The sequence below is a fragment of the Typopeltis vanoorti genome, chromosome 16 (assembly GCF_054136105.1).
Source record: "Typopeltis vanoorti isolate ZY-2024b chromosome 16, IOZ_Tvanoo_1.0, whole genome shotgun sequence".
Taxonomy (NCBI): Eukaryota; Metazoa; Arthropoda; class Arachnida; order Uropygi; family Thelyphonidae; genus Typopeltis; species Typopeltis vanoorti.
The window spans coordinates 15,924,066-15,945,371 of NC_143564.1; the positions used below are offsets into that span (position 1 = coordinate 15,924,066).

At 35.7% G+C, this 21,306-nt stretch overlaps 1 protein-coding gene across 1 annotated transcript in view; it reads right to left on the reverse strand.

Moving 5' to 3' along the window:
• LOC150097865 (uncharacterized) overlaps window positions 1–18,644 on the reverse strand; it is a 32,235-nt gene extending 13,591 nt beyond the window's left edge. The window contains exons 1-2 of the mRNA XM_090406614.1: window positions 18,619–18,644; window positions 8,382–8,485 (exon numbers count right to left, since the gene is read on the reverse strand). Coding sequence (XP_090262740.1) covers window positions 8,382–8,485; window positions 18,619–18,644 — 130 coding nt within the window. The remainder of the gene's footprint in view (window positions 1–8,381; window positions 8,486–18,618) is intronic.
• Window positions 18,645–21,306: the final 2,662 nt, after the last annotated feature.

Consider the following 21,306-nt stretch of genomic DNA (forward strand, 5'->3'; position numbering starts at 1 on the left):
TCGAAGGCGGCTTATGGTCTGCCAGAATACTTTGTTTGCATTTGCGTAGGATGAGTCCAATCTTTCTCCAAAGAATTCCCAAGCCTTCTGCTTTGCTGTCTTTACTGCCTCAGAAGCAGCTTTTCGTGCCTCAGCATACCGCAAACTCATCTCAGGTGACCTGACCCTAAGCCATGTTAGGTAGGACTCCTTTTTTTCCCGGACAGTTTTTTGGACTTCTTGGTTCCACCAAGGTGTCTTTTTCTCACTCCTCGTTGCTACGCCGAGCTGCTTTCTGCCACGGCATGAGAGTGCAGAGGCAGTGACAGCTTCCACTCCTCCTCAACATAACCCCAATAATGTTCTAAAATGAAAACTATAACAAATGTTATGTCTTTAATTGTAATGTCCATATATTTAAAGATTATTTAGACGGAGTAAACACGATAAGCACTACGAACACTCTACTACTGGCGCAAACTGTACATGAACAACAGGAGAACTGTTGTTCATGTACAGTTCGGAATAGTAGCCGCATTACGCTAATAGCTCGCATCTCACTATGACGTCCATGTGTTTGCATGCGTAGCAAATATTAGCAATATGACACTGTGGTAAACACAGTGCTACTAGCGTCCTTCACCTTCCTAAGTGCTACAAGATGAATTATTATTATTTTTCATACAAAATAAGATAATTGTATGGGATTGTCGATGATAAAATTAAATATTACAAGCAAATATAAATAAATTAATAAATATATTTATATATCGAGAAAATTTGGAGGTGCTGCAGTTCCACAGTACCTATGCACCGGCCGGTTCTGCCAATGAATATTCTGAACAACTCAACCATAAAAATTCTCTTCCGAAATAACATTTTGATTTTGATTTCTTATAGCAGTAATGCTAGCAAAACTAGCTGGCATTACTCGAGCCTCAACTGAATGTTTTTAATAAACTGAGTATGACAGTTCCTGAATTAATTCATTTTTCTCCGCTTTATTTCTCAGATTCTAACATACTTAAACAAATCATTTCTTATTAAGAAATATCTAGAACATCCCATCTCAGTCTTAGAATGTAAATTCAAAATATTTATTCCGACATTTTCATATTGATGTGACAGAATGGGGAAGTTTTAGTTCCGGAAAATTAGAATTTGGGCCTCGAATACTGATGGGACCTGATACTTGTCAAATGCGGATTATATAAAATCATATAAAACACGATGAAAGGGATGAAGGTAATGTTATGTTTATCTGTAAGAGTAGAGGATAAATAGCTGAATAAAAGCAAATACTACTGGTAATGACAAATACGTTCGGAATAGTGCGGTGTAAGAAGAAGCTTCAGAGTGGGTAAGAAATCACTGAAGGTAATCAGGATGTTGGACTACTTCACAGCAGATGGTACAAAATGTAGAAATGTTTGAGTTGGTCGTTTTGGAATTATAAATAGGCATCTCGGGCTATGGTAATGATGTGTACTATGTGTTACTAACTGTGATCTGGCCGGTTTTCTTTTTTGCACGATAAAACACACACACACACACACACACACACACACACACACACACACACACACACACACACACACACACACACACACACACACACACACACACACACACACACACACACACACACACACACACACACACAAACTGGTAAAAAAATGGTAAGAAAACAGTTAGCTTTTAATGGATGAATCAGTCTAATAATTGGCATCGCTTTACTGTGTGTGTGTGTGTGTTAGATTCCGATTTAAATATTATCATAATCTACGGCAATTCTATGGAGAAAGGATGAAATTATTTTATGTAGATCGGAGATCATTAGAATGTTATTTGATTATGTTTGCATGGAATTTGAAAGAAATTCTGAGATGTTTAGGATGGGACATAGTTTGAAACTGGGGTTATTTAAAAGACTATAGAAGAAGTTTTAGCTGTAAATTTCAGATATAAATCAAATCCTAAAAGTTTACAATGGATGAAATTCATTCATATTAAACGGCTATACATCAGGGTTAATCTATCCACATTTGACCAACATCAATGAATCTCTGAAATTGGAAACAGTACTCTCTGATTAGAAATTTGAAAGAATGAATTCATAAGGGTGGTTTATCGCATAAAGAGAATAATTATAAACTAGATAATCTTATTAGTATTATAGACAACGCGAGCACACCCCACCTCAACACCACCAGAGTTAAAGATCGGTACTATCAACATAAGAAGGTCTGAATGGCAAAGAAATGGAGCTAGCTGAGAAATTAGATAAGTACCAGATCGACATAATAGGGGTGACTGAAACAAAAAAGACAAAAACTGGTGAGATCTTTCTGATGAATAAATGCAAAATATTATATTCAAGCAATAACAATCGAGGAAAAGGAGTAGCTATAGTATTCAACACTAAATATGAGGCTAATCTTCTTGAATTGTAGTCAATATCACATAGAATTATGTGGGCAAATATCAGAATGGGGAACTGGACAATGAGATTTATTTCTACCTATGGTCCCACAGAAGGGTCTACTAAGGTAGAAGTAGAGGAATTTTTTGATGCTTTAGAAAAAGCAACTGGCACAATGAAAAAGGAAAAGTTAGTCCTTGTTGGGAATCTGAATAGCAGAGTAGGAAATGATTGTCAGACATACAAAAATATTTTGGAAAAATTTGGAGAAAAGAACAAAGCTAATAATAATGTCAAATACCTGTTGGATTTCTGCTCAGGACATGGACTGGTTATTACTAACACCATGTTCCAACATAAAAATGTGCACAACTTCACATGTGCACCTGTGAACAAGTGAATTTGCAACGGATAAGAAAAGTCTCATTGGCTATGTTATTGTTGATAGTGATGTTTTCTCCCTGGTAAAAGGACACCGGAGTGTACAGAGGATTTGAAATTAGAAGCAATCACTATTTAGTCTTGAGCAGGATAAAATTGAATTTCATATTGAAAAGAATAATATGTAAGAAAGTTTTAAAGCGAATAAAAGTTGAGCAGCTCTCAAATATGAACTGTAGACTAACATACACAAAGATTATTGAAGAAAAAATGAAAGAGTTTGAGAACAGGAACCAAACCGTGGAGATTCAGTGGCAAGCAGTGAAGAAAACCTTGATTGATACAGCCAGAGAGGCATGTGGTGAGGTAGTCTGCAAGTCTGCAAGGAACTGCATGGTGTACACAGGAAGTTAAAGAGGCAGTGAAGGAAAATAAGAAAACATATCACAAGGTTCCTGGAAAATAAGTCAGCTTGTGCTCCTAGAGAATACAGACAAATGCAAGAAAGCTAAACACTGTGTAAAACTAGCTAAACAAAAGTCATGGAAGGACTTTGGCAAGAACATAGAAAATAAATATCAAGAAGGTGATAAGATATTCTGGAGGTTGTTGAAGAAGCTTAGAAATGGAGGAAAGAGTGCTGTAAAAGGAGGTAGAGATGATAAAGGTGACATGAAAACGGAAGAAAAAGATATCCTTGAAATATCTGTGCTATCACTGCTTGTTTCATTTAGTAATTACTTCGAAAAATTGCTAAATGAAACAAGCAGTGATAGCACAGTGGTAAAAGAACACTGAATAGGCATACAGTCAGGAATACATATCCATACTTAAAGTAGAAAAAGCCATCAAAGGCTTGAAATGTGGAAAGGTAGCATGAGTAGATGATATTCGATCAGAAATGCTGAAGTATGGAGGTATAAAAGTCTTACAGTGGCTGCACTGCATAGTTCAGAAGGCGTGGACAGAGGGACGAATTCCCGATGATTGGAGTAGAGCTCTCATAGTACCCATATATAAAAATGGAAATAAAACTGAATGTGAGAATCACAGAGGCATTTCCCTACTGAGTGTTTCTGGCAAGATTTATGCCAGTATACTTGAGAAACGGTTGAGAAGAATTGTGGAAGAAAAGCTTGGTGAAGAACAAGCTGAATTCAGGTCAAATAGAAGCTGTCCGGATCAGATCTTCACTTTACGACAAATATTTGAGAAAGCATAGGAATATAACAAAGATCTGTATTTAAGTTTTGTCAATCTGGAAAAGGCATATGACAAGGTGCCAAGAGGGAAGCTATTCAATACTCTACAGTTGTATGGTGTCAATGGGGTATTATATCGAGCAATACTTGGTCTTTATTTGAGTTGTAAGTCAGCAGTTAGAATTGAAGGAAGTACAGGAAGATGGTTTAATGTTAAATCTGGTGTGAAACAAGGATGTACATTATCCCCTCTGTTATTAATTATCTATATGGATCACATTATGAAGGAAAATGGTATTAAACATGATATCAGAATTGGAGGTGTTAATATCAGCTCTTTGCTTTATGCGGATGATGTTATACTTCTAAATATATCCGCTACAAGTTTGCAAGATTCCCTGACTAAATTGAATAACCGTTGTAATAGATATGGTATGAATGTCAGCATTAAAAAGACAAAGACAATGAAAATAGGTAGAATTGTTGAAAATGTCAACTGTAATAATTAAGGGGATACAAATCCCTTGTTGTTCAACTGCCAGTAAGCAAAACTCTAAGATCGAGGTAATACTGTAATTACATTATGAGGATAGAACAACAAGGGATTTGTATTCCCTTAATTATTATTAAGGATGTCAGAAAAATAGCCGTTTATTTTCAATTTATGTTATAATATACAAACACACCTTTATTTCATTCGTATAGTAAAGGTATGTAAGTTTTTTTTCACTTAAACCTTGTTATCTTCCAGGTCTACCTACTCACTGATGAGACCTCAAAAAAGGTTGAAACCGGTCTGGGTAGTGACCTCTCCTCATAATGTAATTACAGTATTACATCCCCTAGGGGCTGAGTTTTTACATTATTCGAAAATATCAAGTATAGTGAGGAAGCTTGCTCCACCTTTGATTCGAGTTGGCTTGGTGTTGTGCTACCAAGTGGTCATTTACACTTGGATTCGACGATGGTTTTTCGATATATATATATATATATATGAAACTCGTAGATTCGTAGTTCTCGATCTTAGAGATTTGCTTACTGGCAGTTGAACAACAAGGGATTTGTATCCCCTTAATTATTATTAAGGATGCCAGAAAAATAGCCATTTGGCTCTCAATTAATGTTATAAATGTCAATTGTGTTGTGAACGGGGAACCTGTAGAACAAGTAAAACATTTCAGCTACTTAGGCACGATTTTTAGTGAAGATGATAAATTAAATATGGAAATAGACAATAGAATCAACAAAGCTGGTATGATAGGAAGTCATTTGAATAAATTCATATGGAATAAGAGAGAATTTAATCGGATCACTAAATTAGCTGTATACAAGACAGTGTTCAAACCAGTTTTAACTTATGGATCTGAGAGCTGGATCAGAAGTAAAACACTTCACCAAAGACTAGAGAATCTTGAGAAATATTAGAGGCGTGAACAGATGGCATCAATGGCAATATCATATTAAAAACGAGGATATTAGGAAAGAACTTGACATTGTCAGCATCCAGAAATGCGTTAGCAGAGCTAATCTCAGGTGGTTTGGTCACTTAAACAGAATGGGCGAAGAAAGATTAGCAAAACAAGTGTTCTCTGCCAGGTTGGCAAGAAAAAGGCCACCCAGAGGAAGACCAAGATACAGGTGGATTGATACGGTACAAAGTACCTTAGACGACAGAAATATAAGATCTGACAATGTTGGAGTCTTGACAAGTAACAGACTGATTTGGAGGGAAATTGTAGATAGGAAGTTAGTAATGATGTAACTTTTTCATGTAGTACTATCATATCCTCTACACCCCTTGAGGGTACATGTCAGGAATTTGATGATGATGATGACAACGCGATGAAATAATTAATTAGAATCAGTATCCAGGATGATCCGGGATGTACTTTTTTAGTATTTTTAAGATTACTCGAGGAATAAGGTACAACATGGTTTCGAAGGGAGGATCGACAAATCTACTCATTTTTATGAAAATCGTTGATGGAAACAGATCACGGTAATGATTGTCATGTGATTTATTCGTTTTCTATCGACGATTTTCATAAAAATTAGTAGATTTGTCGATCCTCTCAGAGACTGCTGAAAGCGTTCCAAGTAAAAACCTGCCGAATAAAATACACAGGAATTTATGATTACTAAGTGAGTGAATAAATTGACATATAGAAGAGAGAAAGTAAAGTTTAGACGGCAGTATTCTCAAGAGGCAAGTGGTTAAGTACGGGGTATTCATGGGTTCGGTTTAAGGACCTTGTTTAATATAATTCATAAATGATTTGGGTTGAAATACTAAGAGTAATATTTTTCTTCGTTGATTACGTGAAGCTGGGAAAAATAATCAATTCTTCGGACAACCTCAAGTTCTTTGCATAGCAATCATAAAAGATTGGAGTGGACATGAATGTAGTATTTAATATTCGTTGTCAACAAATGTAAGTATATGCTAGCTGGCAAGAAGGCAGTATTAGATGAGCATAGCTTGAATGGCCAAGCTTTAGAAAGAGTTAATGACATGAGGAATTGGGTATTCGGGTTGATAGGACCAACCCTGAGCCACCATACTCTGTCAGTTTCGATGACGTCTCTGGTTGAAGAAATCTAGGTTCGAATCATGTTTAGGACTCAAAGAACCTTTATCAAATTTATCAAATGAATGTGAGCTTCATAAGGCAGTGGCAGGATTTTTTCTCCCGGTAAGTCGATTTTTTTTTGTCCTATAAACCGACCAGGAGAATAAATGTATATATTTAGACATAAGCCTTACCATCGAATCATAATATTTTCTATATTAAGCAAATATATAATTGTTTATTTATTTATCGTTTCTTTAACAGCACTGGATTAGTCTCAGACTGTGGAGTTGTTTTCCTCCGAGTGCTCCGGTTTTCCCTCACAAACACAAAACCTATGTTGAAAACATTTGACAGTATTCATATCGATTGTAAAAGTGACACGTATGACTTTGGGTAATTCGTGAGTTTAAGGCAGCTGTCAATCAACCTAAGATGGACACAGGTCTCCTACTGGAAGGCTGATGATAATTAGTGAGGTTTTTGGGTTGTGTAGCTCAGTGGATGTGGCGTTTGCCAACCACCGCGCTTGGCCGCACGAAGGAAGACTTGGTTTCGAGTCTAGTCGGCGACTAGAGGAAATTTTTCTAAGCCTTTTTTCGACCGGTTCCCGAGTTAGTCGATCTCTGGCACGGGCAAGCAGGTTTTTCCTCCCGGAAACTCGGGTTTTTCGTCCTGTAAACTCAAGAAAATCGACCGTAGAACCCACATTATTTCAGACATTAAATATATTGTGTTAGGGTTAGGGACCACGAGATGGCGGCACATTTGAGCCGTCCCTCTTCACTGAGTACCGCTTAATTAGTGATAGCCTTGGGCCATCTATCTCTGATTGGTACCAGTGGAGATTGAACTGCCCACTCAATCTCCAAAAGTTAGATAGGGCTAAATGGCCTCGCCTACTCCCCGTATAAGGAGAATAAAAAGGCGTTAGCCGATTTTTTTTTTTTTTTTTTTTTTTTTTGTTTTAAACTGGAATTGTGAAGATATCTGATATGCTACTTTTAGTTTCAGATTTGTTTATTTCATGTGAGAAAGTTTGTTCCTAAATGTATGGGACCTGTTGTAAGAGAAATTAGAACACAATTATCTGTGAAGTTGATTGACTGCTCTTCACGCCTGGAGGGAATCTAACCTAAGCCTTTTCAACAAGAGTAATGTCGCAACGTCCTCCAGATATTTCGTGGCTATGGTGTGGAATTGCATGTGTGTAGTATGAATATGTTAACCTGATGTTTTTAATTATTTGTCGATGCATTCACGATGGCTAGATGAAAATTGTTAGCGGATACAGGCTGGACACCCTTGCAGTTTAAGGTGTTTATTTCGAGCTTTCTATTCTCTATCGATTTTTAAAAAATCGACAAATGTACAAAAAAAAAAAAAAAAAAAAAAAGAAAGAAAATAAAAAGCGGGGAAGCCCATGTCTCTAGGACAAATGGTTCATGTGAATGTAAACAAAACAACATAAAATGGATCGCTTAATTAACAAAGTGGTCGTTACACGTAACCTGTGGCAATCTGCATAATAATCTTTATATACGAGATTAATTTAGATGGTACTTCAGTACAAAGCACTGGTGTCATTTGAGAAGTTAAAGCACGAACATTCCCTTTTAATCATGCAAAATTTAGAAGCAGTAACGTCAATTAAATTTGAGTAGAGAAGAACCGAACATTCGTTTTTATATATAAAATAAGCATACAACTGTTTTAATAAATTATATACTAATAACTATATTATTTGTTTTGTTATAATCAATTGTTATAAAGAAAAGGGAAGATAAGAAAGAAAATTAACAAAAAGTTTCCGAAAAATCTACCTACCTAATCCCGTAGGGGGTCGAACAGCTTGACTGTGGCACACATCAATAAAGCTAATTATTAGAATTACACATATCGAAACTTTTATCGTTTGAAGCATCGTTGACCTAGAAAAACAATTTTTTATAAGGAAATGACGAAATGTTATTATATATGAACAAATTTCTAATCTAACAGAAATGACTGGTATTAAAAATAAAATAAAAAACTAAATAAATAATTTTTTCCTTAAAACATGACTTGCTTTTCTTATCAGTGTGTTATACGAGTGTTATAAATGTGCTACTGTATATAAAAATTAAAAGCAATTTTGCTGTTAATTGTTTATATTTTTATTTATTTATTTTTAAATTAACCATCTTTACGGCCATTATGGATTAAATACGCATCCTCATACGCTTCGCATCCACCATATTTCAATGTAATATCAATGGTGTTACAATTTTAATATGCACTTCGCATCCATGATGACCTTGACGTCATAGACGTCTTGGCTGGTAGTGTGGTTAATGAATTATACATCTGTTCTAAGTCTTTGAACTCTAATTAAGCGTTTCCTCCTATTGTACAGCTGCGACCAAGACACGTGATATTATATACATGCTATATGATTCGTTCCTGTATTCAGAATGTAAATATGTTTTTTGTTTTATTTTCTATTACATATGTGAAGCCTTTATTCAAAAATTATGTCTTACATGGCATATCTCTCATGACAAATTTAGTGAAATATATAGGAATAACAAATTATATTTGGCTTTCTCTGATATGGGTGAAACCGTTATTCAAAAATTATGTCTAAAACAAAATGCATGTGTCTATTAAACAACTAGTAATTAATGCTGAGATTTTCGTACCACCCTTGAAGGCACCCTTTGGTCCCTAAGTGATGGCTTCTTGGGTTTCCTCTGTGGGTTACTTGGCTGAAGTAGCAATCATACAAGGCCATTGGCTGATAATATTGCCTACAGTTTATTTTTGGCGATGCAGTATTTATCAATGTCACGGAAGGATAGATTGCTGAAATGTTGTAAGAACTGAAAGCACATTAATTTTGCATTGATGGTCGAGTTTATATTTATTTATTTATTTATCCATTATTATTATTATTATAGAGGCAGTGTGCTAACAATATAGTCATGCCTTGTATCCTTAGCATTTAGTTCCCGTTTTTTGTTTAGATTTTTTTTTATAACCAAAGAGCGCTACCCATTTCCTAATCTCCAAAAATAATTAACATGTTGACTAAATTTTTATTAGAGAAATTTATTATTTATTTACTAAAGGAATTCAAAACTGATCTTAGAAGAACTTAACCCATCAGAAACAAAAGTGCTTAAGCAAGCATTTCGCTTCACCTAGAGAGTGGTGGTGAAATTCATAAAGACATATCTTAGTGGATTAGATTTACCGCCCACTTCTATATGTAACAGAAATTATATTAAGTTTAAGGGAGATAGTAAATCCCGTATTATTCTACAGTCGGGTACGAAACTCGGATCGAAATCCATCGAAATCCTAGAGTTTCATGCCGAAAAAACTATCGGCGAGCCCAAGTGTAAGTAATCACTTGGGTAGTACAACACCAGGGCAACTCGGAGCAAAAGGTGGAGCAAGCTCTGTCACTGTCCTTAATATTCTCTCATAATGTAAAACGCAGCTCTTAGGAGATGTATTACTGTTTTACATTATGAGAATTAACAGAAATTATATTATATATAATTTCTGTTACATCTTCAGGTGAGTTACGTCAAGGCGATATTTTGATCGTTTTTTTTTTAATTAAAACGCTTTTTTATAGTCATCATAAACTATTATTAAATGGAAAAAGTAATATTTTCTTAAGGATTACGCTCCTTTAAAAGTGGCTAATGGCTTTTACTAGGAAGCTGTAAGAAGATTCTCTGTTAATGGAAGTGGTGTTGCATGGAAAAATGTTAACAGAAGAATCTCGTAGGATTGCATTCATTTCTTTCAATATACATTACTGGGATCTTAACTTTATAGCAATTTCTGGCTACTAAAGGACTTGCGATGAGTAGTTCCGCTCGGTATATCCGTGTAGCCAGTTTCCATAAACAGGGTTCTGGCGAGTACTGCCTTACACAAAAGAAGCATATTTAGATGGATGTTTTTCATCCTCTGGTTAAACAGCATCATCATCTTGCTTATTGGAAGCCTGGAGTGGCCTGCTTTCGTGTTTCATCTTTATATCAAGAACTGCGATCTGCCGCACTGTCCTCAAATGCAGTGATATCCTCGAATGCGAGCGGATCTGGATCCCTGCACAGCCTATCGAGCATGTGCGTAAAGGATATCACCCACGATGCATGGGAGAAGAGAGAGAGAGAGAGAGAGAGAGAGATGACAGAAACTGGATCCCTCGATATAAAAAATTAATGGTTTATAATGTCATTAGCAAAGCTATAAGTAAGACTTCAAATCTTATTTACAGCTTTGCCGATGACAGCATAAACCATTCCTCTTCCAAACCTTCATTTAGCAGCTTCGGAAGATTTTGTAACTTATTTGGGTTCATAAACCTTAATACAGGTTGTTAAATTGATACAAGTATTTTGGTGCTCTGATGTTCAAGCATTCTTCTGCCAAAATAACAGCCGAGTGATGGTAATTTCAACCGAAATTACCGCCCTGCAAGCCTACATGCCTAAAGGAAGACTGGTCCAATATTCCTATTGATCGCTATCGTACGCTTGTGGAAAGTATGCCCCGTAGAATTGCTGCAGTCATCGCAGCAAAAGGAGGTTTTACGGTCCTACATCTTATTAAAGTGAAAGCCATGGCTGTTTGTTCCTCGCACTATGGTGTCCGCTAACTTCTTTCTTCTTTTAAGTGTATATTATAAAGAGAATTCCAACATCTTATTTTAAGACATTTTTATAAGGGAGGGTGGGGATTTGTTTAAGGACAACAAAACATCAAGCCAGCTTATGATTATCATGAATCTTCCATTCTTTCAATAAGCTTATTTCAATTCATATTGTTGTTCTGTTCTTCTGTTGATGTATAACATCAACAGAAGTAAGTTCAATGTAGTTCAATGCTTCTGGATGTTTACCAACTATTTCTAACTATATGGCAGACTTTTCCACTGAATATATCAGAAATGATCTAACTAACTGATTTATATATTTGATTTATATATTTCTGCATTAGACTGTTTAAACAGTCTGAGGTTTTATTAGTTTTAATACCTATGATCGTACTTGCCTTGGTACTACATGAAATTCGTTATTTGTTCTATCGTCTTATTTACTTCTGATTTGCATAGTATGAGTTGTGGGCAGATGGCCGTGCGTCTGACATCAAATACTTTTTCTACTTATTCTAAAAAAAGTATACACCAATTTTTGTAAGTTATTTTTATATCCTGCAAGGAGTACGTCATCGTCTAAAACATCATATCCCATCCCCATTTTCTGATTCCTAACTGTTTATTAACACCGATAATTCTTTATAAGCTCATCCATCATAAGATTAAATAGACGACTAAGTGAGCAGTCCTATCTAATTCTGATTTTTCCCAAATAGTTCTCCAGTTTCTAGTATAAACGAGTTGTTGTTACATATCTCTGTAATGGGCTTGATCAGTCATTTGATCGATCAATATTTCAATGATCAGTCTTGAGATCTTGAAATAAAATTTTAGATTCATATACATACTGCTGTGGAATTAGATGGGATACAGTTAGGAATCGAGTACTAAGGTACTACCTTAGTACTCGGTAAAGTCCCAAGAGAAAAGAAAGAGATAAAATAGTACCGTTGTGCAGAGGAGGCTCGAAGATTGCAATAGTAAATCAGAGAGCAATCGGTCTCTCTGGGAGTGGTAGCAAAAGTATTGGAAAAGTTGATTCAAGACAGAATTCAGGAATGGGTTGATAAGAATATGACACTCTGTGGGAGGAGAGGGGCATGGTTTTGTGTAAGGTAGGCTAATTCGTAGTAATTAACTTTTTAAAACAGAGTAATCGACTTCGATAAAGGGAACGGCTACATTATGATACTGCTAGCTTTCGCAAAGGCATCCAGCAAGATGCTACATGAAACTCAGTTACGCAAATTAAGACAATGAGAATGTATATAAAATTAATAACACAGATACGAGGGCGGGTGATGGACAGATACCAAAGAGTAGTATATGGATATGCAGAATCCAAGGGAAAACAGGTAACTAACGATTTGTCATAAGGCCCTGTGCTTGTACCATTATTATTTGATTTGTACATAAATGATATGGGGAATGATCTGAAAGGAAGTATTCAGATCTTTACTGATGATGCAAAATTGGATAGCATAATAGTTAACTAAGTGATGTAGAAAGTTTGCAGGATGATTTAAACAAGCTAACACTATTGGGAAAAAGATAATAGGTGCGAATTTAATGTGAAAAAGTGTAAAGTGATGTGCCTTATTTCAGGATGAAAAGATTACAAGTTGTGTACTACATTGATGGGACTGTACTCCAGGAAACCGATTATGCTAAAGATTAGAGGATGTTGGTGGATAGGGAGTTGAAGTTCGGAGAACATATTATAAAAGTGAACTCATGGGATTACTTGATTACTGAAGAGCACAACAAGCAAAAAAAGGAAGTTATCATCCTCTTTATAAGTCATATCTGGGTTAGTGTGCAGATGTCTGATCACCTGGGTTTCTTAGGGATGATGAAGTGGTGGAGAGGATCCAGAGGCGAGTGACCAGTGAAATGCTCCCAATGACGATCGATTGGGAGCATTCCAAAGATTTGGGTTGCAAAAGTTGATTGATAGGCGGAAAATAGAAATATTTAAGTTACTGAAAGGATCATATAGGATTGATGCTAAGTAAATGTTTCAGCACTTGACTAGAAGGGGTAGAATAAGAGGTCATCGCTGGAAATTGAGAGAGAGTGGGATCAACAAGGGTGTGAGAACTAGATTTTTCGCTTTGATAGTGATGAATGAGTGGAATAGGATCAATATGATAGTTCATTAAGAAATGAGGGTTATTTTTTATCGTCATCATATGCATGTATATTATGTTTATCAACTGTATGTGCTCACCCGCCAGTTTCTGTTTTAAGAAAAAAATAAGTAAAAATGGGATTCACTGCAATTTCTGTAACTGTTGGCTGCTGGATGAACACCACTCACATTAATAATAATAAAAGAAAACAGTGTCAAAAGAGTCCAGAATTTATACAAATAGTGTAATAAAAGTTTCATTTGTATTAATGAGTTTAAAATGAATAACAGAAGCCATTCTGTTATCTGCCTTACGTGAGCTTGAAGGGAAGGTTTACTTTGAATCAGGTAACTAGGGAAAGGTGCGGTGCTAAAACATACGAGAACTCAGAACACATATCATGGTTCGAACTGAAGATGTATTGCAAATACAGAGAGAGAGAGAGAGAGAGAGAGAGAGAGAGAGAGAGAGAGAGAGAGAGAGAGAGAGAGAAAGAGAGGCTGCAATGACAATACTTATCCCTCCCCTCCCCAATAATAGCTCTGAGTAGTAGGAAATTAATTTACAAGATGTGCTGTGCATATCAAATGCAATCGCAGATGATCACTTTCACAGCTTTAGTTACTCGAATTAAACACCAGATTCCAGAGGAATATGAAACATCTTCACGTTAATCCACATGGCTTCATTATACGGAGATGCCGAGCACTCTCCATCTATTTTGTTATTCGGCGTAATAATGGAATGATTTCCAACAAGCTTATACCACGAAATTCATTCTGGTTGGCAATAGAATTCATCCAGGTGACAGAGGGTGAAAGAAGTGAACAAGGAAGAACTCGTAATACTTCAAAGCGTCTTGAGTGCAGTTGAAGCGATGTCGGACAAAATGGTCTTCACTGACTTGGAAGCAAATATGGAAAGAGTCCTGTAAAATATTCTTATATCTCAGATAATAAGATATCGAGATATATTTGCTTATTATAGCTACTTTCATAGGCAAGGTCTCTTTATTCTTTCAAAGTCTCTGGACTACACAGTATTCAAACTACCTATTCTTTTACTCGAGGCACCAATCTCAAGGACCGAACTAACCTGGGATGATGGAACCCATCAAATACGTTATTTTCCGTGGAAGAATCATGGCCCGTGTTTTTACTTTTAAGATCAAATAAACAACAGTTCTCTGATGGCTGCACAAAATCAAATTAACTATATCCATTCAAATGGCAGTGGTGGTGGATTAAGTGAAATGGTACGGGAATTTTCCGTTAAACGTAAAAATCGTGAACCTGTAGACATGCTTTTTTTTTTGTTTATTTGTGTAGGGTTACGCAAATTAAACATCTAAAATAAGTATTACTATTGAAACATTGAAGTAACATATGTTAATAAAACAAAAAGAAAATTAAAAAAAAAGTTATTTATCAATGACTATTCTTCCAATTAAATCGTCGTTTCTAAAATTAATTTGAATCTCACTAGCTTTTGAAAGTACGAAACTGGTAACTCGCTTGTACAAATGCGGGAGATTATTTTTTTCCAAAGAACAAAGATTACTGTATATGGGAAACGATTCTATCCTAGAGAAATTAAACAGTGATGCTAACCGTTGACGCTGAGTGTTGAAAACATAATTATTGATGATGTACCTGAAAACAGTAGAATTTTATGATAAAATTCCTAAATACTCCTTCGCCTACAGTCTACCACTATATAAATATAGTCTGAAGATCGGCTGCATTGTTATGCCGTTTAGAACTTCAATAATAAACATGATACTTTCTATTCTATATATATATTTAATTTCTACTTTCTATTTTCTACTTATCAACGACAAATTTCTTTTACATTAAAGCAGTTGCAAAAAAAAAAAAAAGTGTTAACTTTCCAGTCGCGGCAATTTATCCAACCTATACGAAGACACAAGCCATAAATTATAGCTGCAGTACATACATCAAACAAATCAAAATCAGTTCTATGTTCAACTGTTGTGATGATGAATGATATCGCTATGCTAATCATGGCATTCAGAATCGCATCACTAAATAATCATCTACGATGATTGCAATTTTCTTATTTGTTATCTGGTGTTATACGAGCATTCTTGAATGCGAGTATGCCTTCTTGTGTACATCAAAAGCTATTGTAAACAGTCAGTTTCTGCTATTTTAAAGTTCGCTATATTTTTGAAACTCTTTTAAAATTTGCGCGTGTTGAAGCGATTCTATCATTTCGTCCCTTTGTCATTTTCGAAACGAAATAGCCAGAAAAAAAAAAAAAGAGGATACGATTGTGTTAAATTTTCTACTTACCTGCTTACGAAGTGAACACTATATTCCAAGAGAAGCAGAGCATGGATTGGAAGAGCCGCTCCTATAGCTGGAGACGATCTCTTCTTCCCAAAAAGAGGCTAAACCAAACGCACTGTTGCTCAGTGATACGAGAGCGCACGTTTGACCTGACTTGTCTTTTATACGCACCAACAATCTCGAATTTCTTTCCTACTCCCAGTCCCAGTGCGTACAAACTTGGGCCTATTGCTCCACTTGTATTGTTACGTCATTGACCCTCACCTAGTAGGTACAGCTTCCCGAAAGATGACGGTCATCGCTCTCGGGTGTATGCAAAGAATGAAGCCTTCGAGGCACAAGTTAACCTCCAGTCGGTCGTCCTCAAGACTTATATTGGAGCTTTCGCACACAAGTTTGAATTCTAGGAAGTCGAGTGCACAAGGACAAGCTTCAATGGCTATTTCACTCGCTGACAATTACGTTTCAGGCTCATCTAGAACTGAAAGGCCACCTTGAAGACTTTATTGTGTTGCTACTAACAAAGCCTGTTAGTACTTCTGTGAGCCTCCAGGCATAAATTATTTGTTACCCTTTTATATACATATTATTTTTGAGTTAATAATTAGAACATTTTGCATTAAGTGTTATCTTGCAAAGCAGTTCAAGTATAAAGTAAAAAGCCTAAAAAGTTCATAAAAACAATGAATTCCCAATAAATAAAGATGGCCCTGCCAAAAAAAAAAAAAAAAATCGTATTAACTATGATTTTTTTTTTACATACGTCTCATTCAATAAAGTGTAATTCTATAGTATCAGTGCTGTGACTGGGCTAAGTGCTTTTTTTTTTTTTAAATCTATTTTGTACATCATCCGGATACCACGCTGTAGAGACCAAACATGGAACTTTTTCAGCCGCTTTAGGTCTCCCAATAAGCAAGATTGTGGTCTCATACCAGGCGATAAAATTCATCTTTCCCCTAAAAATATTTACAGACATGATGCCCACGAAAGAATTCTAACAAGCAGGTGTGTTAATTACAGAGCGAGTATACTTGAACCACTCGGCCAACTAGGCAATTGCCAGGCTTATCTGTAGAAGGAATTCCCATTAAAGTAACTGGATGATGTTTGAAATACATAAAATCTCAAAAATATCCAAACTTTGATTGTGCGCGAGGGAGTTAAAAATTAAAGTTGATCCGTTTTATTTTGATGAAGTTGGTTTCAAAAAAAAGATGGATTTAAATATATATTAATTAGCAACATGTTCATTTTATGTATTCGTGTGGGGTTCCCCCGTTCCTCGACCGCCCCCTAAGGAACTGGTTGAGCCCTCCTAGTGAGGGATTAAGTATGTATTTTAAGAGTGTAGATCTGTGTATGTTCACAGGACGGTTCGCATGTTCTGAAGGACGAAAAACCCGACTTTTCAGGTGAAAAAACCCTCTACCTCCGTATGAGACCGGCTAACTCACCTTTAGTCAAAAGAGACCAGATAAAGGTTCCTCACATCATGGACGGGAATCGAACCCAGGTCTTTCCAACCAAAGGGCTTTGTCTGTACCGACTGAGATATGGATCCTTTCTGGTGTGTGTGTGTGTGTGTGTGTGTGTGTGTGTGTGTGTGTGTGTGTGTGTGTGTGTGTGTGTGTGTGTGTGTGTGTGTGTGTGTGTTTCGAAGACCTTTAATTTGTTATTTTTAAAGATGGCACAATGAATGATGAAAATTGGATCTGCAGAATCGCCATAGCTTAAGTGATATAACAGGTGAATTAAGGAGAGAATAAAATATGATCAAAAAAGATTTTTGCATTCTCAACAACAATAAAAAATATGCCAAATTCCTCTACATTTTTCTTCCATTTGGAATGATCCATTTGTCCATTATGAAGTGCTTCAGGGATTTATTACACGTGCACGTTAATACCGTCTCGAGAAACCAAACGATTGAAGGTCGGCCATCGACATCACGTAAGTACAAGAATCTGTTCAGTAGACAATGTACGCATTTTATCGAGCTGGCAATCTTCACTCATTTATTTATTTTTCTATTTATTGCTACTTTGTTTCCTGCGAAGTTTTAACTTGATATTAAGAACTTTAAGAGTCTTACATAAGTTTATTCAGGGGGGGGGGGTCACGTGTTCACGTACAGAATACAGGATATATGAAAAAACGCATTAATATGCTGATATTTTATTCTTGTAATGATTCTGCAAACATGTAGCCCTTCTAACATTCGGTGTTTGCTTTGTTAATAGTACTCCGCGCAGGCACAAGGTTAAGAAACTATTAGCGCCGTATGCAAAAGTTTCCTAAGAGCGATGAACGATGAAGTCAAAGGACGTCTTAACTTTTAAAATTTGGCTTTCAGTTTTATGATCAGTTATAAAACAGTAACAAAATTCAGTAAAATAAAGAAATCCACTAAAATGGCGGCGATAAACAACAAAACAAGAAACGTCGTTTTGTCATTTTGTTATACACAGACATGTACACTTTCCAGTTACTTAAAGATGTATCATCCTTAAGGGCGATATCTGGGAGGGAAGAAAATGTGACACTTTTTGAAGCAAATGATGTGACGTCACAACTTTCGAAGCATTAGCTGAGAGAGTTTTTTTTTTTTTTTTTAGATCAAAAACACAGCAACAAACGTATTTTAAAAAGCTTAAAAACCATTTTTACAGAACAAACATGCGGTTACTGATTTATCTTAAGATATCAAAATATGGTAGTGTTCGTGTGTGCTTATTAATGCTAATATAATTACAAGACATAATGAAATTACTCCACACGTTAATTACGTAAGGAAAAAAAAGCAAAACTGTAATTTCAGTATCGTTTAATGTAAACATTTTAATTATGCTAGCATTAACAATAATCCCATCGTACGAGGATCATTTTCGGATGTTGGTTTTTGGTAAGTTACATTTTGAAGCTTTCAAACTAACGAACAAGCTTCATATATAACTTACCTTTTATCAGTTATAGTAACTGTCATGATATGGCATAGCAGTTACTATAACTGATCTTATTCCTAATTTTTCCCAAATTAAAGAAACCATCGTTCCACAAATTCTAATTTCGTTTATTTACGTGCTACTAAATTCTTACTTACTAACCCGCTCTTTCATGCCTCTGGCGGGATTTGAATCCGCAGCTTTTTTGCTGCAGAGCGGATACGCTAACCGCTCAACCAACTTGAAGTGTCTTTGAGAACGTTATCAGAATCGCTAATTTTGGACAAGTCGGATTTAGCATGACATCTGCGATCCCCACCATTTCTTCTAGAAGAAGGTTTCATTCCCAAACCCCAATGAGGTATGGGAGTGACCATACGACATCATAATGACGTCACGTGTGAATAATGAACTAAGAATCTTTAAATCCACTGTTATATGGTCCATAAACAAATCGAGCCTTGGCCTCCTGGATTTGTTGCCTCTAACCCTGTTTGTCCAGGACCTTACTTCTGCAGTTTGGAAACTGCAGTATGATGTTGCTGTTTGAATAATGGTATCTATCCATCTTGTTCTTGGATTTCCACTTGATCTTTTACCAATAATTACACTATTTATAATCTTCTTAAGAATGCTGCCATCTTTCTTAGGAAAAACATGTTCTGCCCACTGCAATTTTTTGAATTTGATTACACTAGATATTGTGGATTCTTTATAAAGTTGACATAACTCATGGTTGTATTTGATCCTTCAAAGACCATTATCATTCACTAGGCCAAATATTTTTCTAAAAATTTTCCTTTCAAAAGCTGAAATCAGATTCTCCAATCTTGCTATAAATATGCAGGTTTCACACCATAGATAACAAGTGGATGATATTCATTGGAAGAAGTCTTCGAATGAATACTTTTTGAACTGAGTACACATGAGAGAAAATAAAAAGCCTACTTACCTCTTTATGTTTGATTCTGCACTTCTTCCATCTCATGTGGTTAGGTTGTGATCATTACTTCTAAATATTTGAATTGTTCTACTTTTGCTATTTCAAGGTTGCCAATTTTCACACTTCTATCAATAAATTAATCCTACCTAGTATTAAAAAAAGGAGAATATTAAAAATGATATCGGGATTGAGGAATACTGATTATGAAGATAGACTGAGGATTTGTAGACTGCAGACACAATCAAGAATAATTAAACAAACCTTCTGAAACGGTCATATAGGATATCTGTAGATGGAATTTTTCATTTTATGGAGGGTGAGATAAGGACGAGAGGGCTAACTTGGAAGTTAAGAATGAATGCCGTCAAGAATGGGGTGAGAGCTAGATTTTCTCTTATAGAGTGGGGCATATCTGGAACGGACTTCCATTGTATGTGGTGTGTGCAAGTAGTGTCAATGAATTCAAGAACAGGTATAGATAGTATGTGACCTCCCTCGATGAGTCCCTGACTGCTTGGAGGACTCTCTTAATAATAATAATAATAATAATAATAATAATAATAATAATAATAATAATAATACATTATTATTATCATCATTATAATCAAAAGTGGATTTTTTTAATTTAAATGTAATTAGTCAAAGCACGAAACTGTATAAATGTGTCCGAAAGTTTAAATTTAACTATAATTGTTTAAAATATTTAAATATTTATGTAAAGTTTGTATAAGCCTGTGTAGCTGAGTGGAAGTGGCGCTTGCGTCCTCTGCGCTTGGCTGCTTGAAGTTAGACCTAGGTTCTAGTCTAGTCGCTGACTGGAGGAACTTTTTCTAAGTTTATCTTCGACCGGTTCCCGAGTTAGTCGATCTCTGGCACAGGCAAGCGGGTTTTTCGTCCCGTAAACTCAAGAAAATCGACCGTAGTACTCACATTATTTCAGACAGTGACATATCTTGTTAGGGTTAGGTACCAAGAGATGGCAGCACTTGTTTGCCAGCCTCTTCATCGGTGGCTGCTATAATTAGTGATAGACATGGGCCAGCTCTCTCTGATTTGCTACCGGTGGAGATTGAACTGCCCACTCAGTCTCCAAAAGCTATAGGGTATAAAGGCCTCACCTACTCCTTATTAGGGAATAAAAGGCGTTTAGTTGATTTTTTTTTTTGTAAAGTTTGTAATATGATATAGAAAAAGAGACGAAGCAAAGATCTGGGACATTTTGTGAATAGGAAGTGACAAAGCATTCCGGGAACATTTTTATTTTTGATCGAGATCACTGGAATGTCACAGGTTTCGGTTAAAAATGTATCCAGTAGCCGAAATACTAATCAAAATGAAATAATAGCACAAAATTAACATTTATTAACAAACACGTCATTTAGCATAACTGATTTTTATTTATAGGTTATATGTTAATGATACCAATGTTACAAACCCATAAAATATAAACGGATAAATAATAAAACAATAGAACATAATTAAGTGCATTTTATATAAACAATACCACTATTGAATAAACTGCTTTCCCTCCCCCCCCCACACGCAAAATGCACATCTCATTCATGAAGCAGTTGTTAGCAAATTCCATGCTTAGTCTCTCGCGAGCGATTCACATGAAAAAAAAAAAAAAGAAAGAAAAGAAAGAAAAAAATCACATTTACCTTGGTCACATATTGACTGGCACTAGTTAAAAATAAATAAAATAAAATAAAATAAAAAAACTGAACAAGTTCTTCTAGGTGTTGATCCATAGCAGTTAC